The sequence below is a fragment of the Peromyscus maniculatus genome, chromosome 22 (assembly GCF_049852395.1).
Source record: "Peromyscus maniculatus bairdii isolate BWxNUB_F1_BW_parent chromosome 22, HU_Pman_BW_mat_3.1, whole genome shotgun sequence".
Lineage (NCBI taxonomy): Eukaryota > Metazoa > Chordata > Mammalia > Rodentia > Cricetidae > Peromyscus > Peromyscus maniculatus.
The window spans coordinates 10,248,098-10,264,180 of record NC_134873.1 but is presented as its reverse complement, the minus strand read 5'-3'; the positions used below and the strand labels follow the sequence as shown (position 1 = coordinate 10,264,180).

General features: G+C 41.5%; 1 protein-coding gene across 6 annotated transcripts; it reads left to right on the top strand.

Annotated features, from left to right (window-relative positions):
- Positions 1-60: 60 nt before the first annotated feature.
- LOC102906280 (uncharacterized) lies at positions 61-10,292 on the top strand. Of its 6 annotated transcripts, none has more exons than XM_042266875.2 (4): positions 61-210; positions 5,078-5,171; positions 7,206-7,365; positions 8,276-10,292. In XM_042266875.2, exons 2-4 carry the CDS (start codon positions 5,079-5,081, stop codon positions 9,697-9,699), a joined length of 1,677 nt encoding a protein of 558 aa, XP_042122809.2. In that variant the 5' UTR covers positions 61-210; position 5,078; the 3' UTR covers positions 9,700-10,292. The 6 variants fall into 6 exon arrangements, with proteins under 6 accessions (XP_042122809.2, XP_042122813.2, XP_015845363.3 ...); XM_042266879.2 differs by having other exon boundaries at positions 5,288-7,365; XM_015989877.3 differs by having other exon boundaries at positions 91-210; positions 7,239-7,365.
- The last annotated feature ends 5,791 nt before the right edge of the window (positions 10,293-16,083 follow it).

The window sequence follows — 16,083 nt, the reverse complement described above, 5'->3', positions numbered from 1 at the left end:
AGACTTAAAGGACCCGCGTCCACCCACCGACAGCCCTGCCCCCGCACCTTGGCGTCCTGACGTCACGGTTGCACACCCTGGAGGGGGCGGGGAGAAGCAGGAGCCTGGGTCTGGACTGGAATTGAATGTTTGGCGGCTCCTGCTGAGGGAGCAGCTGTGGCACTGCTGTGTTTTCTTCTGGCATTTTTCGCATCAGGGCCTGGTGCCAAGGTAAGGGAGAACCCGGGCCTCAGCCTTCTCCTGCTAAGGGATCGGGGAGTAAGGCCAGGAGCTAGGGGTTGTTCTGGCCAGCCTGTCAGACTTCATTCCTGGAGATGAAGACCGCGATTGTGGGGGGCAGGGGATGTAGCAGTGAAGGTAAAGAACAGACCCAAAGCTGCCAACATTTGCAGTCCCTTGAATTAAGAAACAGGGTTGGGGCGTCTCTCAGCACGGTGCTTACCTGGCATATACAGAGCCCTTGATTCGATCCCTAGATCCAAGACATGATGCTGGAAATGCAGGAAATGCTGCAATACCAGCATTTTTCCTTGTACCAGGCCCATACATGGTTCTTGCTCCTCGCCAGACCCTGGCTGCTAGCCTTCTATCCTTTCCAAGTGGTTAAGCCTTAGGAGGACACTGGGAGATGTGCAGGTAAAATAAAAGTTTGTTTAATCAGAGAGCCTCTGAAGGCCCATGGCTTCTGTCAGGGTTAAAAGAGAAAAAAAAAAGGCAGTAAAATGACAAAGGGCGGTGACAGGGAGAACAGGCATAGACAAAAGGAAAGAGAGGGAACCTCATCAGAGCACAGGATACAGCAGTCAGGCCTGCCCCTCCACCTCATCCTTGTGACAGACAGACAGATCTCTTGCAGCCTAGGAGCCTCTTGTGCTTGACTTCAGCAGGAGCAGTCAGAGCCGTCAGTGAGAGCTGTGTCTCCTTGTATTCTGACTAATCCCAAGTCCACCCACAGAGGCTTCCTCCTCCCCGGGGCCTGGCCATCTCTGGGCAGCACTGACCAGTAGGAAGGAGTTGGCCAGAAGAGCAAACCTGCTCCTGGCCCCAGCTTATCTCTGGCATGGAAGAAAATGAGACGGAAATGAGCAGGACACAGGCGAGCAATACAGTCCTTCTGTCCCCATGTGGACACACAACTGCCCTTATACAGAGGAGAATATGGCTCCCAGAGCCAGGCCCAGAGACAGGAAGAAGGCCATGATGAACCCCATTGTCTCCATTGCAGAGACCACTATATATAGTAGTTAGAATCGATCGTTATAAGAATGAAAGGAACCAGGTTGGTCCTCATGCTTTAATCAGGGCCCCTAGGATTAAGCCTCTAGGCCTGGTTATTTGGGGGAGTGCTAAATGGCAGGTGTATAGTGGTGGTGCCTATGGAATACTGAATTTTTATGCTTTCCTTTTTTGAGAAAATTCTCATGTCTCCCAGGCCACCCTCAAACTCACTATGTAACCCAAAATAACCTAGAACTTCTGATCCTCCTGTTTCTATCTGTCAGGTACTGAGGTTGCAGCACCACACCTGACTTCTGAGATGCACTGGATAAAACTCAGGGCTTCATGCAGTATGCTAGGTAGGCAGTCTTAAAAACTGAACCACATTCCTAGCCCCAAATACTGGGATGTATCTTTAGATCTGGGTATATATGTGTGCATGTACAGTCTTGCACACCTCTGCCTAGTGGCACACCTAAGAACTCTACACTTGGGCTGAAGGGCCCAGTGGTCTAGAGTGAGTACCTCTCTTGCAGAACAGCCAGGTTCAGTTCCCATCCCCCACACCAATCAGCTCACAACCACCTATGACTCCAGGTACAATTCCATGGTATCTGATGCCCTCTTTGGACATCTGTGGGCAGCTGCACTCACATACACCCCCCCCCCAAACATATAGACATAATTTAAAAACATCTTTAAAATCTTAACTGGATATAGGAGCACATGCACTTGGGAGCAGAGGCAGTTGGATGTCAGTGAGTTCAAGTCAAGCCTGGTCTACACAGCAAGTTCCAGGACAGCCAGAGCTACATAGTGAGACCTGACTCAAATGAACAGAAAGAAAACCATAATGACTTTAAATTGTAAAAAATATTAAAAATAGTTACACGTAAGTTACATCTAGATTTGATGCAAGCACTGCTTTTTGGTTTTGTTTGTTTGTTTGTTTGTTTGCTCCCCCCCAACACACACTTCTTGCAGTGCTATATAAATAGAACACAGGGCCACACTTGCTAGGCAAGCCCTCTCCCTCAGAGCTCCACTCCCAGCCCCACCTTTCTACTTTCTTGGGGTCCTTCCTGATCTCTGTTAGACTCTTTGATCTCACATGTGTTAAAGGTCCTCCTGTACTTAACGTACATGAATATAGCTGTGAGGCCCCAGCCTACACACTCAAACACATTGCAAGAAACAAGACACAGGAACGAAGTAGCTTCCTGGACGAGAAAGGAGAGACTCAGACTTAGCCCCTGTCTCTCTTGGGCACAGCCTCCTCACTGTAAAGTAGAAGAGATGTTTCTAGCCAGGGCAGGGGGACAAGGCCCATGAAGATCCAGCTGGCAGAATCCTCTCCAGGTTGCATACATTCCACCCTTGGTCCTGCTCTAGACTTTGGCTGAATCCATCCCAGGGATCCACAACAGCCTTTCTCCAGGTACACAGGTGCCTGAGATGCTGGATTTGAAGAGTATAAATAGAAGGAGAAATCTGGGAGGGGGAATTGGAGAGCAATAAATACTGTGAAGTTGAAGCAGAGGTTGAGAGCCAGGACTAAGATCTGGAGAGTGAGGGAACAGATTCATTCATTTTCTGTTGTTCATGGTTGCTCTGTACAGATACCAGAGAGCACACACACAGACATATTGTTCGGGGATTTTACTCTTTTTAGGGTGGCCTGCCACCTAGCTCCCAAATAAATCACACATGGAGGCTTATTATTAATTATGAATGTCCAGCCTTAGCTTGGCTTAGTTTCTAGCCAGCTTTCCTTAACTTAATCTGTCTACCTTTTGCCTCTGGGTTTTTCCCATTCTCTAACTTCAGAAAATCTTACTCTTACTCCGTGGGTTGCTGTGTAGGTGGTTGACTGCCCCCTGGAGTCCTCTTCCTTTTCTGGTTTCTAGATCTTAGCTCTCCAATCCCAATTCCCAGATTTCTCCTTCTATTTATATTCCCTGCCTGTCATCCCTGCCTATCCTTTCTCCTGCCTTTCTGTTGGCCAGTTCTTTATTAAACCATCAGGTGTTTTACAAGGGCACAGCGACAGAGCTTCACAGAGTTAATCAGATACAACATAAACAAACGTAGCATACATTAAAACAATATTCTGCTACATGCAAAGACACACATACACACAGACACAGATACACACAAACACACACAAACACACAAACACACACACACACACACACACACACACACACACACACGTCACAGGGGGAAGAAGCCAGGAAAAGGCCCAATCTCAGGTCAGAAAGGGAGGTGGTGTGAGGGTAGATACAGCAAAAGCAGGTGAGGAAGGGAGGTCAGGATACCCCAGCCCCACATACACTCTTAAGTAAGGCTTTGATAGATTGGTTTTGCATGTTTGTATCCTTATTGCAATGTGTGTAGTCTACTTTGTATCATGGGTTTTTGTTGGAGTGTCTTTTGTCTCACCTGGAATGAAATCCATTTAAGTCATGGACCCACTGAGCTACAAGCATTGTTAATAACTCAGCTATAAGTACTCCACCCACTGAGCTAAAAGCCCTCTAATAACTCAGGTGAAAACACTCTCCTCACTGAGCTTCAAGCACTCTACACACGGAGTGACAGGACCCACTGAGTCAAGAGCTCTCTACACACTGAGCTACAAGCAGCATAACAACTCAGCTACAACACTCTATCCACTGTGCTACAAGCACCTTGCCAAGTAGGGCACAAACACCAACACCTCTCCCCTTCTCTTCCCTCTGGAGTTCCCTTTGCACCTGGAAATCAGTTTAGAGCAGAGAAATCCACCCAGTGTAGCTTTGTCTCTTTCCATTCTTTATGTCCCCCCAACACTTTGGGTGTCTCTGTGCAGTCTTAGGTCTTGTTACTTCTGTCCCAGTCTAAAGAGGAAACTTCAGATCAGCTGAAGGTTGGAGTCTCATGGACACACCACACCTACGCCAACAAGGCCACACCTCTTAATAGTGCCGCTCCCTTTGGGGCCATTTTCTCTCAAACCACCACACCTACAGAAAACACAGATATTTACATTACAGTTCCTAACAATAGCAAAATTGCAGTTATGATGTAGCAAGGAAAATCATTTTTTCACTGAGGGGGTCAGCACAACATAAGTAAATATATTAAAGGGTCATGGCATTAGGAAGGTTGAGAACCACTGTTCTTATGGCTCTGGATTACATAAATGCACCTCCATTCCCTCACTGTGTTCCTGCTAATGCTGTTCATTTTTGTCTCCTTCCTGTAATGTTGGCCTAGATGTGAAAAGTGCATTTTACTCTATGGCTATGTTCCATTTCTTCCTAGTTCCTTTAGGAGTTTATCACAAAATCTTGGTTTTGCTTATAGCTGGACTGTATTTCCTATATGTATTTTTGTTTGTGTGTTTCTTTTTTTGAAAATATATTTTGTTTTTGCAAAATTACTGGCTGTATTTTTCCCCTCAACTTGGAAATACAGCGGTTTTATTTTAATGTAGTCAATTACTCCCCAGCTTCCTTCTATTCTATTCATCGTGTTAAATTTCTTATATCCTAGGTTCTCATGGATAATTTCTCTGTGATTTTTCTATGCATAGTTTGCCTCTAATATGACCTCCAGTTCTACCTGAGTCAGTGATCTGTGTTATGTCATTTATTTCTTCAAGTGTACTTCCTTCTCCATGAACTGTAAGAGCCAACGTTTCTGCGTGCAGTGATATGGTTATTTTCTTTCAGCATATCTCCCCATGCCCACCTGTATGTAGGAATGCTGACAGGACCTTTGGTATCACTATAGTATTGGGGTCTTTTATCTGGTTCAGTATTGTCCATAACGGTTATATTAACTGTAGGTTTGTGTTTTTCACACCTTGATTTAGAATGTCAACAAGAGTTTTGGCTTTTGCTCCCGAGACAGAAATTCAGAGAATAGCAACAAAGAGAATGGCTGCATCTCCAGTAAATGCTCACCAGGTCAGTTTTGTGTCCGTATTATTTGGAATAAATTTGAATCCATGCAATCCTTTATTCTTTGTCTCTGATAATCTTATTTAAAATGCTTATTTTTCATGATTGTTTTTCTTTTTCAGTTCTTTAAAGATTACATCGTTGAATCTTGACAACCACATAGCATAATGTGTCTCCTTGTATCCTCCCTTGTCCATTACTGTGAGGACATAAATTTACAGTCTTGTCTGTGGTTATGATGTCATTGTTTTAACAGCTGAGTAAGAAACTGGGTGCAGGGTCAGGAAAACCCACAGAAAGCACTAGCCTGGCTCATAGGAACTCACAGAGTCTGAACCATCAACAAGGAGCCTGTATGGGACCAACCTAGACCCTATTCATTTATGTGACAGCAGTGTGGCTTGGTCTGCATGTGGGACTCCGGTAAACAGGAGGAGGGGCTGACCTGGTGCTTTGAGGACCTGCTCTTGAGAACCTGTCCTCATGTTAAATTGAATACAGGGGGTGGTGCTTGGTCTTATGGCAGTGTGATATGCCATCCTTTGCTGAAGTGCATGGGAGGCCTGCCCTTTCTGAGTGATTACAGAGGAGGGGTGGATTGAGTAGAGGATGGAAGACATGAGGGAGGGGGGACTGGAAAAAGAGGAAAGGGAGGAGAGGCTGTAGTTGAGATGTAAAATAAATAAATAAATAAATTTAAAAAGAAGGCAGTTCTGAAAGGGATTCCACTGTAAATGATCATCAAAGAAATATATTGATGCCTAGTTCCTACAGAGGATAGACTTGTGTCCTCATACATTAGTGAGGAAGGGAAGTCTTAGGTGCCATGCAGGTTGCATTTTGGGGAGTGCCAGGTTCCCAGAACCAGGCTTACCAATATGGCCATACAAATACATAGATAGTTTTGCTGGTATCACCAGCAAATCTATGGAGAAGTAGATAGAAGAGACTCACTCTATTGAATCTTAATACTAAATAGTTCAGTACCATAGACAGCATAGATGATGGAAGGAATAAGTAACTTGCTCTGTCTTGAAAACAGTGTTTCTGTGAAAAGATGCAGATTGTGGTATACTGTTTCTCTCTTTGCTATCACAATGTGGTGATGTGTCTTTGGGGTTTTTGACACCTGAAATGTATTTGACTCAGGGAAGCTGCTGCTCATATCATCCTCTGGATTCCAATGACCAGTGTTAATATCTCAATAGACAGATCAGTATTTTCTCTTTTATTTTGTATTGTGTTTTAGACAGAGTACCATTGTGTAAGCAATGCCAAGTACATTGCAGTATGTGGAATATATCTATATTGCATCATGTGAGATATATCTATAAGAAATTTCTAGAAATTGTTGACTTGGAGCTCTTCATAAACCATCAATTTTCAGATATAAATGAATGCCTTTAATGATGCTGCTGAAGGCTGTCCCACCTTGTGTTTAGAATAGAGTCACATGAGGCCCAGCTGCAGCTGGTATTAATCCAGTTTCTATATTTGAGAAGGTTAATAGCTATAGCATTTGCAAGTACAGTTTGCACATTGTAATGTTTCCAACTGAAATGAGACACCCTTTTCCTGTTTCATAGCCACATTCCTTTCATAAAGGTACATCCCTGCATGTAGACCTCAAATATTTAATGTTTACTAGAGTTTATATGTCATCCTGTTTTTATGAAATATGAAATACAATATAGAGTATGTGTATTTTAGAAAGTATCATTTATAATTAACTTTCTTTTTATGTTTGGGGTATATTTGCCTCAATGTATATATGAGTGCTATGTGTGACTCCTGCATGTTGTATTCAGAAGAAAGCATTGTATCCCATGGAACTTGAGCCAGAATCAGTTGTGTGATAAAATGTGGATTCTGAGTCTGGAACATGTGTCCTCTAGAGCAGCAGCCAGTGCTCTTAACTGCTGAACTATCTTGGCAGAACATACACAAGTTTTGTCTTTAAATAATTGTCATGCCTCATCTATATCACAAAACTGTCTTTTCTTGGGTGTCTTTTACCTAGGAAAGCATTTTTTTTTCTAGAAAAACATGGGAATGGATAATTTTCCATTACAGGGTCTGTTGACATTCAGGGATGTGGTTGTGGACTTTACCCAAGAGGAATGGGAATGTCTGGAGTCTTCTTGGAGGGCTTTATACATCGATGTGATGCTGGAGAATTACAACAATCTAGTCTTTGTAGGTAAGATTGCTTTTCTTGTAGAATTCCTTATGCATCTTTTGTATTTACCTACTTTGTACGTGTGTAAACTTTCTAAAATGTAATAAAGGAAATTAGAGTAATAAACATAACTTTTCCATGGGGTGTCATTTTCCTATGTTAACTGCAAGAGTAACCAATGTGCTAGACTGCATGATTTCTCCAGCTCTCTTTTCTAGCTTTTAATGAGAACTTGAATGTTTAAAGGAAATGGGTATTCAGAATAAGGAAAGTCATTGAAGTATATTTAGTAATTGGAATATTTGATTTTCAGTTGAATTGAACTATTCACCTATTTCTGATTTTTACAAAAATTAAGTTATTTTAAAATAGTGAAAGAGATGTTTGTGGTGAGCATATTGTTGTTTTATTTTATTTTATTTATATAATTTGAGATATGGCTTCTATATTTAGGCCTGGCACAATATGATTTTAATCCCAATGCTGGGAAGGCTGAAGCTAGAGGATCAGATAAGTTGTAGGTCAGATTGGTTTACATAGTGAGTTCATTTCTGACCAAGGCTACACAGTGTGACTCTGTCTCAAAAACATAAACAACCAGAAGACAAAGGAACAATCCAAATAGGGTCCTTCATGGATATCCATTCTCAGAGTAACAATTGCCTAATCATCTATTTGTCTCACCTTCTGCAAGGTATGCAGTTTAGATAGGGAAGAGAAAATTATCAACTGTCCTTGTGGGTGATTGGAGATTGCAGTGGTTCTTTGGAGGATTAATTTAATGATAGTGTAGCACAGAAGACCTGTGCTGAATTCACTATTTTTGAGACTTGCTAGTTTACCTGTTTTAGAAAACGTATGGAGAAATCATTTATTGAATCTCTTACTCAGGCATCAACATCTATCAGCCCTATTTGTGCTCTTTTTCCAGAGAAACATCGCACATGTAGAAAAAATGAAAAGTTCTTAGATCAAGACTCAAAGCACATTGCCTATCAGTCTGTGAATATCCAAAAGAAGCCTAATAAATGTAATAAACTTGGCAAAATGGTTCGTGAATCATCCCAATGTACACTTTATAACACAAATGATACTACAGAACACTGCAACGAATATGATTGTGGCTACCACATGGATGCTTCTGTTGAATCATCAAACCATAAAAGTGTGAACAGTGGAGAAGAACCCTGTAAATGTAAAGACTGTGGAAAATGTACCAACACTAGTCAAAATCACAGAAAGCACACTGGAAAGAAAGAACACAAAAATACAGAATATTATGTATCATTCAACTCTAAACATAAACTCACATTGAAACAATTCCATAGTAGAGAGAAAAAACACCAATGTAGGACATGTGGACAATGCTTCCTGACCCACTCGAGCCTCAATAGACAACAGAGAAATCATTCTGGATCAAAATCCTACAATTGTGAACAATGTGGCAATTGCTTTTCTCGGTTGTATCAGATTAAAAAACATTTCAAAACCCATACTGGAGAGAAATATAGTGATTGTGAAAATTCCTTCACCAGTGTTTCTCATCTTAGGAATCATCATATAAATTATACAGGAGAAAAACCTTACAAATGCAGTGAATGTGGTAAATGTTTTACCCGACTGACACATCTAAGAACTCATCAGAGACTTCATACAGGAGAAAAACCTTACAAATGTAGTGAATGTGGAAAATCCTTTACTTGTGGCTCAACTCTTAGAGAACATCAGAGAATTCATACAGGAGAGAAACCTTACAAATGTATTGAGTGTGAGAAATCATTTAAACATAGCTCAACTCTTAGAACACACCAAAGAATTCACACAGGAGACAAACCTTACAAATGTAGTGAATGTGAGAAATCTTTTACATATGGCTCAACATTCAGAAACCATCAGAGATTTCATACAGGAGAAATTCCTTATAAATGTAGTGAATGCCAGAAATCTTTTGCATGTGTCGCAACGCTTAGAAACCATCAGACATTTCATACAGAAGAAAATCCATACAAGTGTAGTGAATGTAAGAAATTCTTTACATCTGGCTCAAATCTTAGAAAACATTACAGGATTCATACAGGACATAAGCCTTATAAATGCAGTGAATGCGAGAAATCATTCACATTTGTCTCAACTCTTAAAAGACATCAGAACACTCATACAGGAGAGAAACCTTACAAATGTAAGGAATGTGAGAAATCTTTTACACATGACTCAAGTCTTAGAATACATCAGAGAATTCATACAGGGGAGAAACCTTACAAATGTAGTGAATGTGTCAAAGTCTTTACACGCCTCTCAAGTCTAAGAAAACATGAGAAAATTCACACTAGGAAAGAAATTTTCAACAGTCAATAATATAGCATACCTTTTATTCAAATCTGTGTCCTAGAGACCACTGCAGGCTCCATTGTAGAAAATCATCATGAACATGAGAAACCCATGAAAGCCTTAGATAATATCAAAAAGTTTATATTGAGAAAAAGTTCTAAAAATGGGAAATACGAGGAAAATTTGTACTTCAACAGTTTACTTTTTTACCCTTAAATACTGCATAATGAGTAAAAAATATAGAATCCAAAACAATGTCCTGTTTTTGCAGCCATTTCCTGGAGACTGAAATATTTCAAATGGAGAACCTGAGTAAATGGGTAAAAATAAATAACTTTAGGAAATATTAGAAAGTCAAAGAATTCTCTCTGCTTAACTCACATGAAGAAACTTCAACAAGTCATGCTGCTTAGATGAGGCTCTGACAAACTGGTCACCAAGAAAGGATGTCCTTCAACCTGTAGATATGCCTGCAAGTGTGCAGTGTGCTATGGCTGTCCAGTTGTCCTAAGCTGTATCCCATGAAGCTTTGGAGTTAGTTACATTATGGAAACTCTGTGAGTCCCTTTTCCCCACATATTCCTGTAACTAACCTGAATAAAGCTCATTGATTCAACAAGATGGACTTCAGTGCTGTCGATACTTGGTTCTGGGTGAGTAGAGGTGTATTGTGTTGCACCTCCATAGGAAGTCTATCATACAACATGTGCTGAACCTATTAATTCTTCCTCCAAACCTGTTTTACACCAGAACATTGATGTTAGAAGGGATTTAAATATCTAATGTTATGTTAGAGTCATGCCTCTTTGCACCCCATAATGTCCACACTAGAATACCCAAATAAATACATTAAAGTTAATAAACAGCCTAGTGCTAAAAGTGTAGACTCATGTGAAATTTGACCCTGAAGGAAACACCTACTTCCAAATTCTACAATAAAGATTCATGTTATCCAACATCAAAATATTGATTCTGGAGTGAAAATCTACCAATAGAAACAATGTGAGATCTTTATAGCTATAACCTGTGGATTTCACAGCATAAATGTTTGTGTATAGATAGGAAATTTCTGAGAATGTGAAGGAAATGAGCCTATCAGTACACAGCAAAGTTTAAGAAATATTAATTAACCTAAGGAGCACAACAATTGTAGACAGTTCATATGGAAAACTATGACAGACAGATTTGTAGACATCCAGCAAACCAAGTGCAATACAATTAAGAAACAACAGGAGTATATGGTCCTGTCTCACATGTCAGAGGGTGAGGATTGTTCTTTATGAATGCTTATGAAACCTGTTTTGGAAATACTTTTGTATTGCTAGTATTAGAGTTGTGGTCATGTCAACACAGTCTTAAAATTATAGAATCCCACTGTCTAGGTGACATGATTATATATTAACATTCATGCTGCATCACTAGATCCTCTTTTACAGAAGCAGGGTAAGGTAGGGGCACTTGGGCCTCTTCCTCCAAATAGACTAGTCCCATTTCTGGAAGATGTAGGCTTATATCAGGCTTCCATTGAACAAGAGAGCAAATGTCTAGTGCCAACATTGACTACTCTGCCAGCATCTGGCTTTCTGTTTCTCAGACTGGTTTTTGCTCTGCATTCTCTAGGTGGACCTTGGTGGACTATCTGCTTCCCAAGCTACTTGGAGGGTTGCTGCCTTTTCAGGGTTTGTCTCAGCTGCAGATAATTTGCTAATCTAAGTTCATGATGTTTTTGCATGACTTCCACTTGTTCCCACAAGTTATAATGATCTGACCAGCTGATTGACAATGTGAACATAATCTCAGCTCCAGTTAACCTGCTGTTAGGACTCACCTCCATATGCTTTGGCCTGCTTCCACCATGTTTCTCCCAAAGATGGTTCCCTAGCCATAATACACATCCTGCTTGTGACCTTACACCAGGAATGTTCATCTCCTTTTTCCTCAGGGCAGACCTCCAGAGCCTGCAAAAGTGGCCTTGCAAACAGGCTCCCTCATCTCCAAGCTACAACACCCTGTGAGTGGCTCTGACTTCTGAGGGTGCTGCCATCTGGGCCCTTTTGCCTATGCCTTCTGAATCACAACCCTGATGACTGTGGTAATGGATGATTGGTGTTCTGGGGAAACCCCAAATCCTGATGCCCTTTCATTGATTCTGTGTCATCAGCTCCCAGCACTTTAGGAAACACAGGAATTTCCTTTGTCTGTAGACATCACTAAATGGGCACTGTGAGTTCATAGCTCTGAGTTTCTAAGCATCCCTTGTACCTGAGTGGAGTGGATGAAGTCCTGAGTGAATATGTACTGTTGACATGGGTTACAGATTGCCAATTAGAGTGTAGGTAATGAAGAAATGAAAGATACATACAGAAAAGTTGGGATTGCATTGTCCCATGACTTCTGATGAAGACCAGCAGTGGCCTGGAAACTAAGGAAACAGCATTTTTTTTTTTTTTTGGTTTTGTCGAGACAGGGTTTCTCTTGTGTAGCTTTGCGCCTTTCCTGGAACTCACTTGGTAGTCAAGGCTGGCCTTGAACTCACAGAGATCCTCCTGCCTCTGCCTCCCGAGTGCTGGGATTAAAGGCGTGCGCCACCACCGCCCGGCTGGAAACAGCATTTTTTAATACATCTGAAATTCAGGATGTGGGGATATTGTATAGAGCTGAATGGGGAAGTAGGGTTAATCTTTTTGTGTGTTGAGAGAGTGTCTTTTTATTGGAGCAGAGTCAGGCTGCAGCCATCTATTAGAAGAAAGCTGTGGTTACTAGTTTTTGTACAAATAGTCAACATCATCATATGGGCCATACAAAAGATTTGCTATTTCCCTGTGAGTGAATATGGGGAAGGTTTTGTCATTTTCATGGATCTGAGACTTTCTGATCCTGGACATGGCCATGCCAATTTAAATAAACACATTAACTTATCTCCCCACACGTACCTTTTCTTAGTTTGGGTTTATATTATTGTGAGGAGACACCATGTCCAAGGCAACTCTTATAAAGGAAAACATTTAATTTTGGCTGGCTTACAGTTTCAGAGATTAAGTCCATTATCATCATGGATAGAACCATGGTGGCATACAGGAAGATATGGTGCTGGAGAAGGATCTGAGAGTTCTTGATCTGCAGGAAGCAGAAGGTACTAGGCCTAGTTTGAGTGTATGAGATGTCAAAGTACACCTCCATAGTTACACACTTTCTCCAACAAGGCCATACCATTTAATAGTGCCAGGCATTCAAACATATGAATCATTTGGGCTCTTTGTACTCAAAACACTACATAACCTAAGTGGAGTATGTTTGCTTGGCATTAAAGAAAGCTCAGAATGAACTAAGCATAGTTTCTTGGCGTCCTGAAAACTAGTGTTGTCTTCTTTAGCAGAAATTCTTCTGCTGAGAGGATCTGAGAAGAAGGAATGTCCTGTTGATCTTTTTGCTCAGTTGGTCAGGGTGGCTATTTAAATTAATGTTCTTTAAGGAGCATTGTGTTTCTTTAAGGAGCCATTTCTCTTTTTCTGTGCTAAAAGGAAGTACCTCAGTTAGGAATCTGAATAGATATCTGTCATTTTTTTTTATTTAATACCTGGTCTCATTTATCCATGCTGGCTTTGAACTCACTAAGTAACTAAGCTTGACCATGAATTTTTTTTAAAAAATTAAACCATTTTTTAAAATTTATTTTACAACACCATTCAGTTCAACATAATAGCCACAGATTCCCCTGTTCTCCCCCTCTCGCCCCCTCCCCCTCCCCCCAGCCCACCCCCCCATTCCCACCTCCTCCAGATCAAGGTCTCCCCCGAGGACCGGGATTGACCTGGTAGACTCAGTCCAGGCAAGTCCAGTCCCCCCCTCCCAGACCGAGCCAAGCGTCCCTGCATAAGTCCCAGGATTCAAACAGCCAACTCATGCAACGAGCTCAGGACCCAGCACCAACACACAGCTGCCTCCCAAACAGATCAAGCCAAATGACTGTCTCACCCATTCAGGGGGCCTGATCCAGTTGGGGGCCCCTCAGCCTTTGGTTCATAGATCCTGTGCTTCCATTCATTTGGTTATTTGTCCCTGTGCTTTATCCAACCTTGGCTTCAGCAATTCTCGCTCATATAAACCCTCTTCTTTCTCACTAATTAGACTCCCAGTGCTCCACCAGGGCCCAGCCGTGGATGTCTGCATCCAGATTCCTCAGTCCTTGGATGGGGTTTATGGCACAACTATCAGGGTGTCTGGCCATCCCATCACCAGAGTAGGTCAGTTCCTGCCGTCTCTCGACCATTGCCAGCAGTCTATTGTGGGGGTATCTTTGTGGATCTCCGTGGGCCTCCCTAGCTCTCTGCTTCCTCCCCTTCTCATGTGGTCTTCATTTACCATGGTCTCCTATTCCTTGTTCTCCCTCTCTTTTCTTGATCCAGCTAGGATCTCCCACTCTCTTTCCCTCGACCGTTGCTCTTCATTGTTCCCACTCATGACCAGGCTGTTCATGTAGATCTCATCCATTTCTCCGTGTCTTTTTTGGGGTCCCGTTTTTCAGGTAGCCTCACTGGTGATGTGAGTAGCAGTCCAGTCATCCTTGTTCCACATCTAGCATCTTCCTATGAGTGAGTACATACCATATTTGTCTTTCTGAGTCTGGGTTACCTCACTCAGGATGATTTTTTCTAGATCCATGCATTTGCCTGCAAACCGTATGATGTCATTGTTTTTCTCTGCTGAGTAGTATTCCATTGTGTATATGTGCCACAATTTATTTACCCATTCTTCAGTTGAAGGTTGTTTCCAGGTTTTGGCTGTTACAAACAATGCTGATATGAACATAGCTGAGCAAGTGCTCTTGTGGTATGATTGAGCATTTCTTGGGTATATGACCAGGAGTGGTATAGCTGGATCTTGGGGGAGATTGATTCCCAATTTTCTAAGAAAGCGCCATATTGATTTCCAAAGTGGTTGTACAAGCTTGCATTCCCACCAGCAGTGGAGGAGAGTTTCCCTAGTTCCACATCCTCTCCAGCATAAAGTGTCTTCAGTGTTTTTGATCTTAGCCACTCTGACAGGCATAAGGTGGTATCTCAGAGTTGTTTTGATTTGCATTTCCCTGATGATTAGGGATGTTGAGCAATTCCTTAAATGTCTTTCAGCCATTTGGGTTTCCTCTGTTGAGAATTCTCTGTTTAGTTCTAAAGCCCATTTCTCAATTGGACTGTTGGTCGTTTTGATGTCTAATTTCTTGAGTTCCTTATATATTCTGGATATCAGTCCTCTGTCACATGTGGGGTTGGTGAAGATCTTTTCCCATTTTGTAGGGTGTCGCTTTGCCTTGTTGACCGTATCCTTTGCTCTACAAAAGCTTCTCAGTTTCAAGAGGTCCCATTGATTGATTGTTTGTCTCAGTGTTTGCGCTACTGGTGTTATATTTAGGAAGTGATCTCCTATGCCAATGCATTCAAGACTACTTCCTACTTTCTCTTCTAGCAGGTTCAGAGTAGCTGGATTTATGTTGAGGTCTTTGATCCACTTGGACTTAAGTTTTGTGCACGGTGACAGATATGGATCTATTTGCAGCCTTCTACACGTTGATATCCAGTTATGCCAGCACCATTTGATGAAGATGCTTTCTTTTTTCCATTGTACACTTTTGGCTTCTTTGTCAAAAATTATATGTCCATAGGTGTGTGGGTTAATGTCAGGGTCTTCAATTCGATTCCATTGGTCCACTTGTCGGTTTTTATGCCAATACCAAGCTGTTTTTATTACTCTAGCTCTATAGTAGAGCTTGAAGTCAGGGATTGTGATGCCTCCAGAAGTTGTTTTATTGTACAAGTTTCTTTTAGCTATCCTGGGTTTTTTGTTTTTCCATATGAAGTTGAGTATTATTCTTTCCATGTCTGTGAAGAATTGTGTTAGTATATTGATGGGGATTGCATTGAATCTGTAAATTGCTTTTGGTAAGATTGCCATTTTTACTATGTTAACCCTGCCTATCCATGAGCATGGGAGATCTTTCCATTTTCTGACATCTTCAATTTCTTTTTTCAGGGACTTAAAGTTCTTGTCATATAGGTCCTTCACATGCTTGGTTAGTGTTACCCCAAGGTATTTTATGTCATTTTTGGCTATTGTAAAGGGTGATGTATCTCTAATTGCCTTCTCAGCTTCTTTGTCCATTGTATATAGGAGGGCTACTGATTTTTTTGAGTTGATCTTGTATCCTGCAATGTTGCTGAAGGTGTTTATAAGCTTTATCAATTCCTGGGTGGAATCTTTGGGGTCACTCAAGTATACTATCATGTCATCTGCAACTAGGGAAAGCTTGACTTCTTCCTTTCCAATTTGTATCCCCTTAATCTCCTTATGTTGTCTTATTGCTCTGGCTAGAACTTCAAGTACTATATTGAATAAGTATGGGGAGAGTGGACAGCC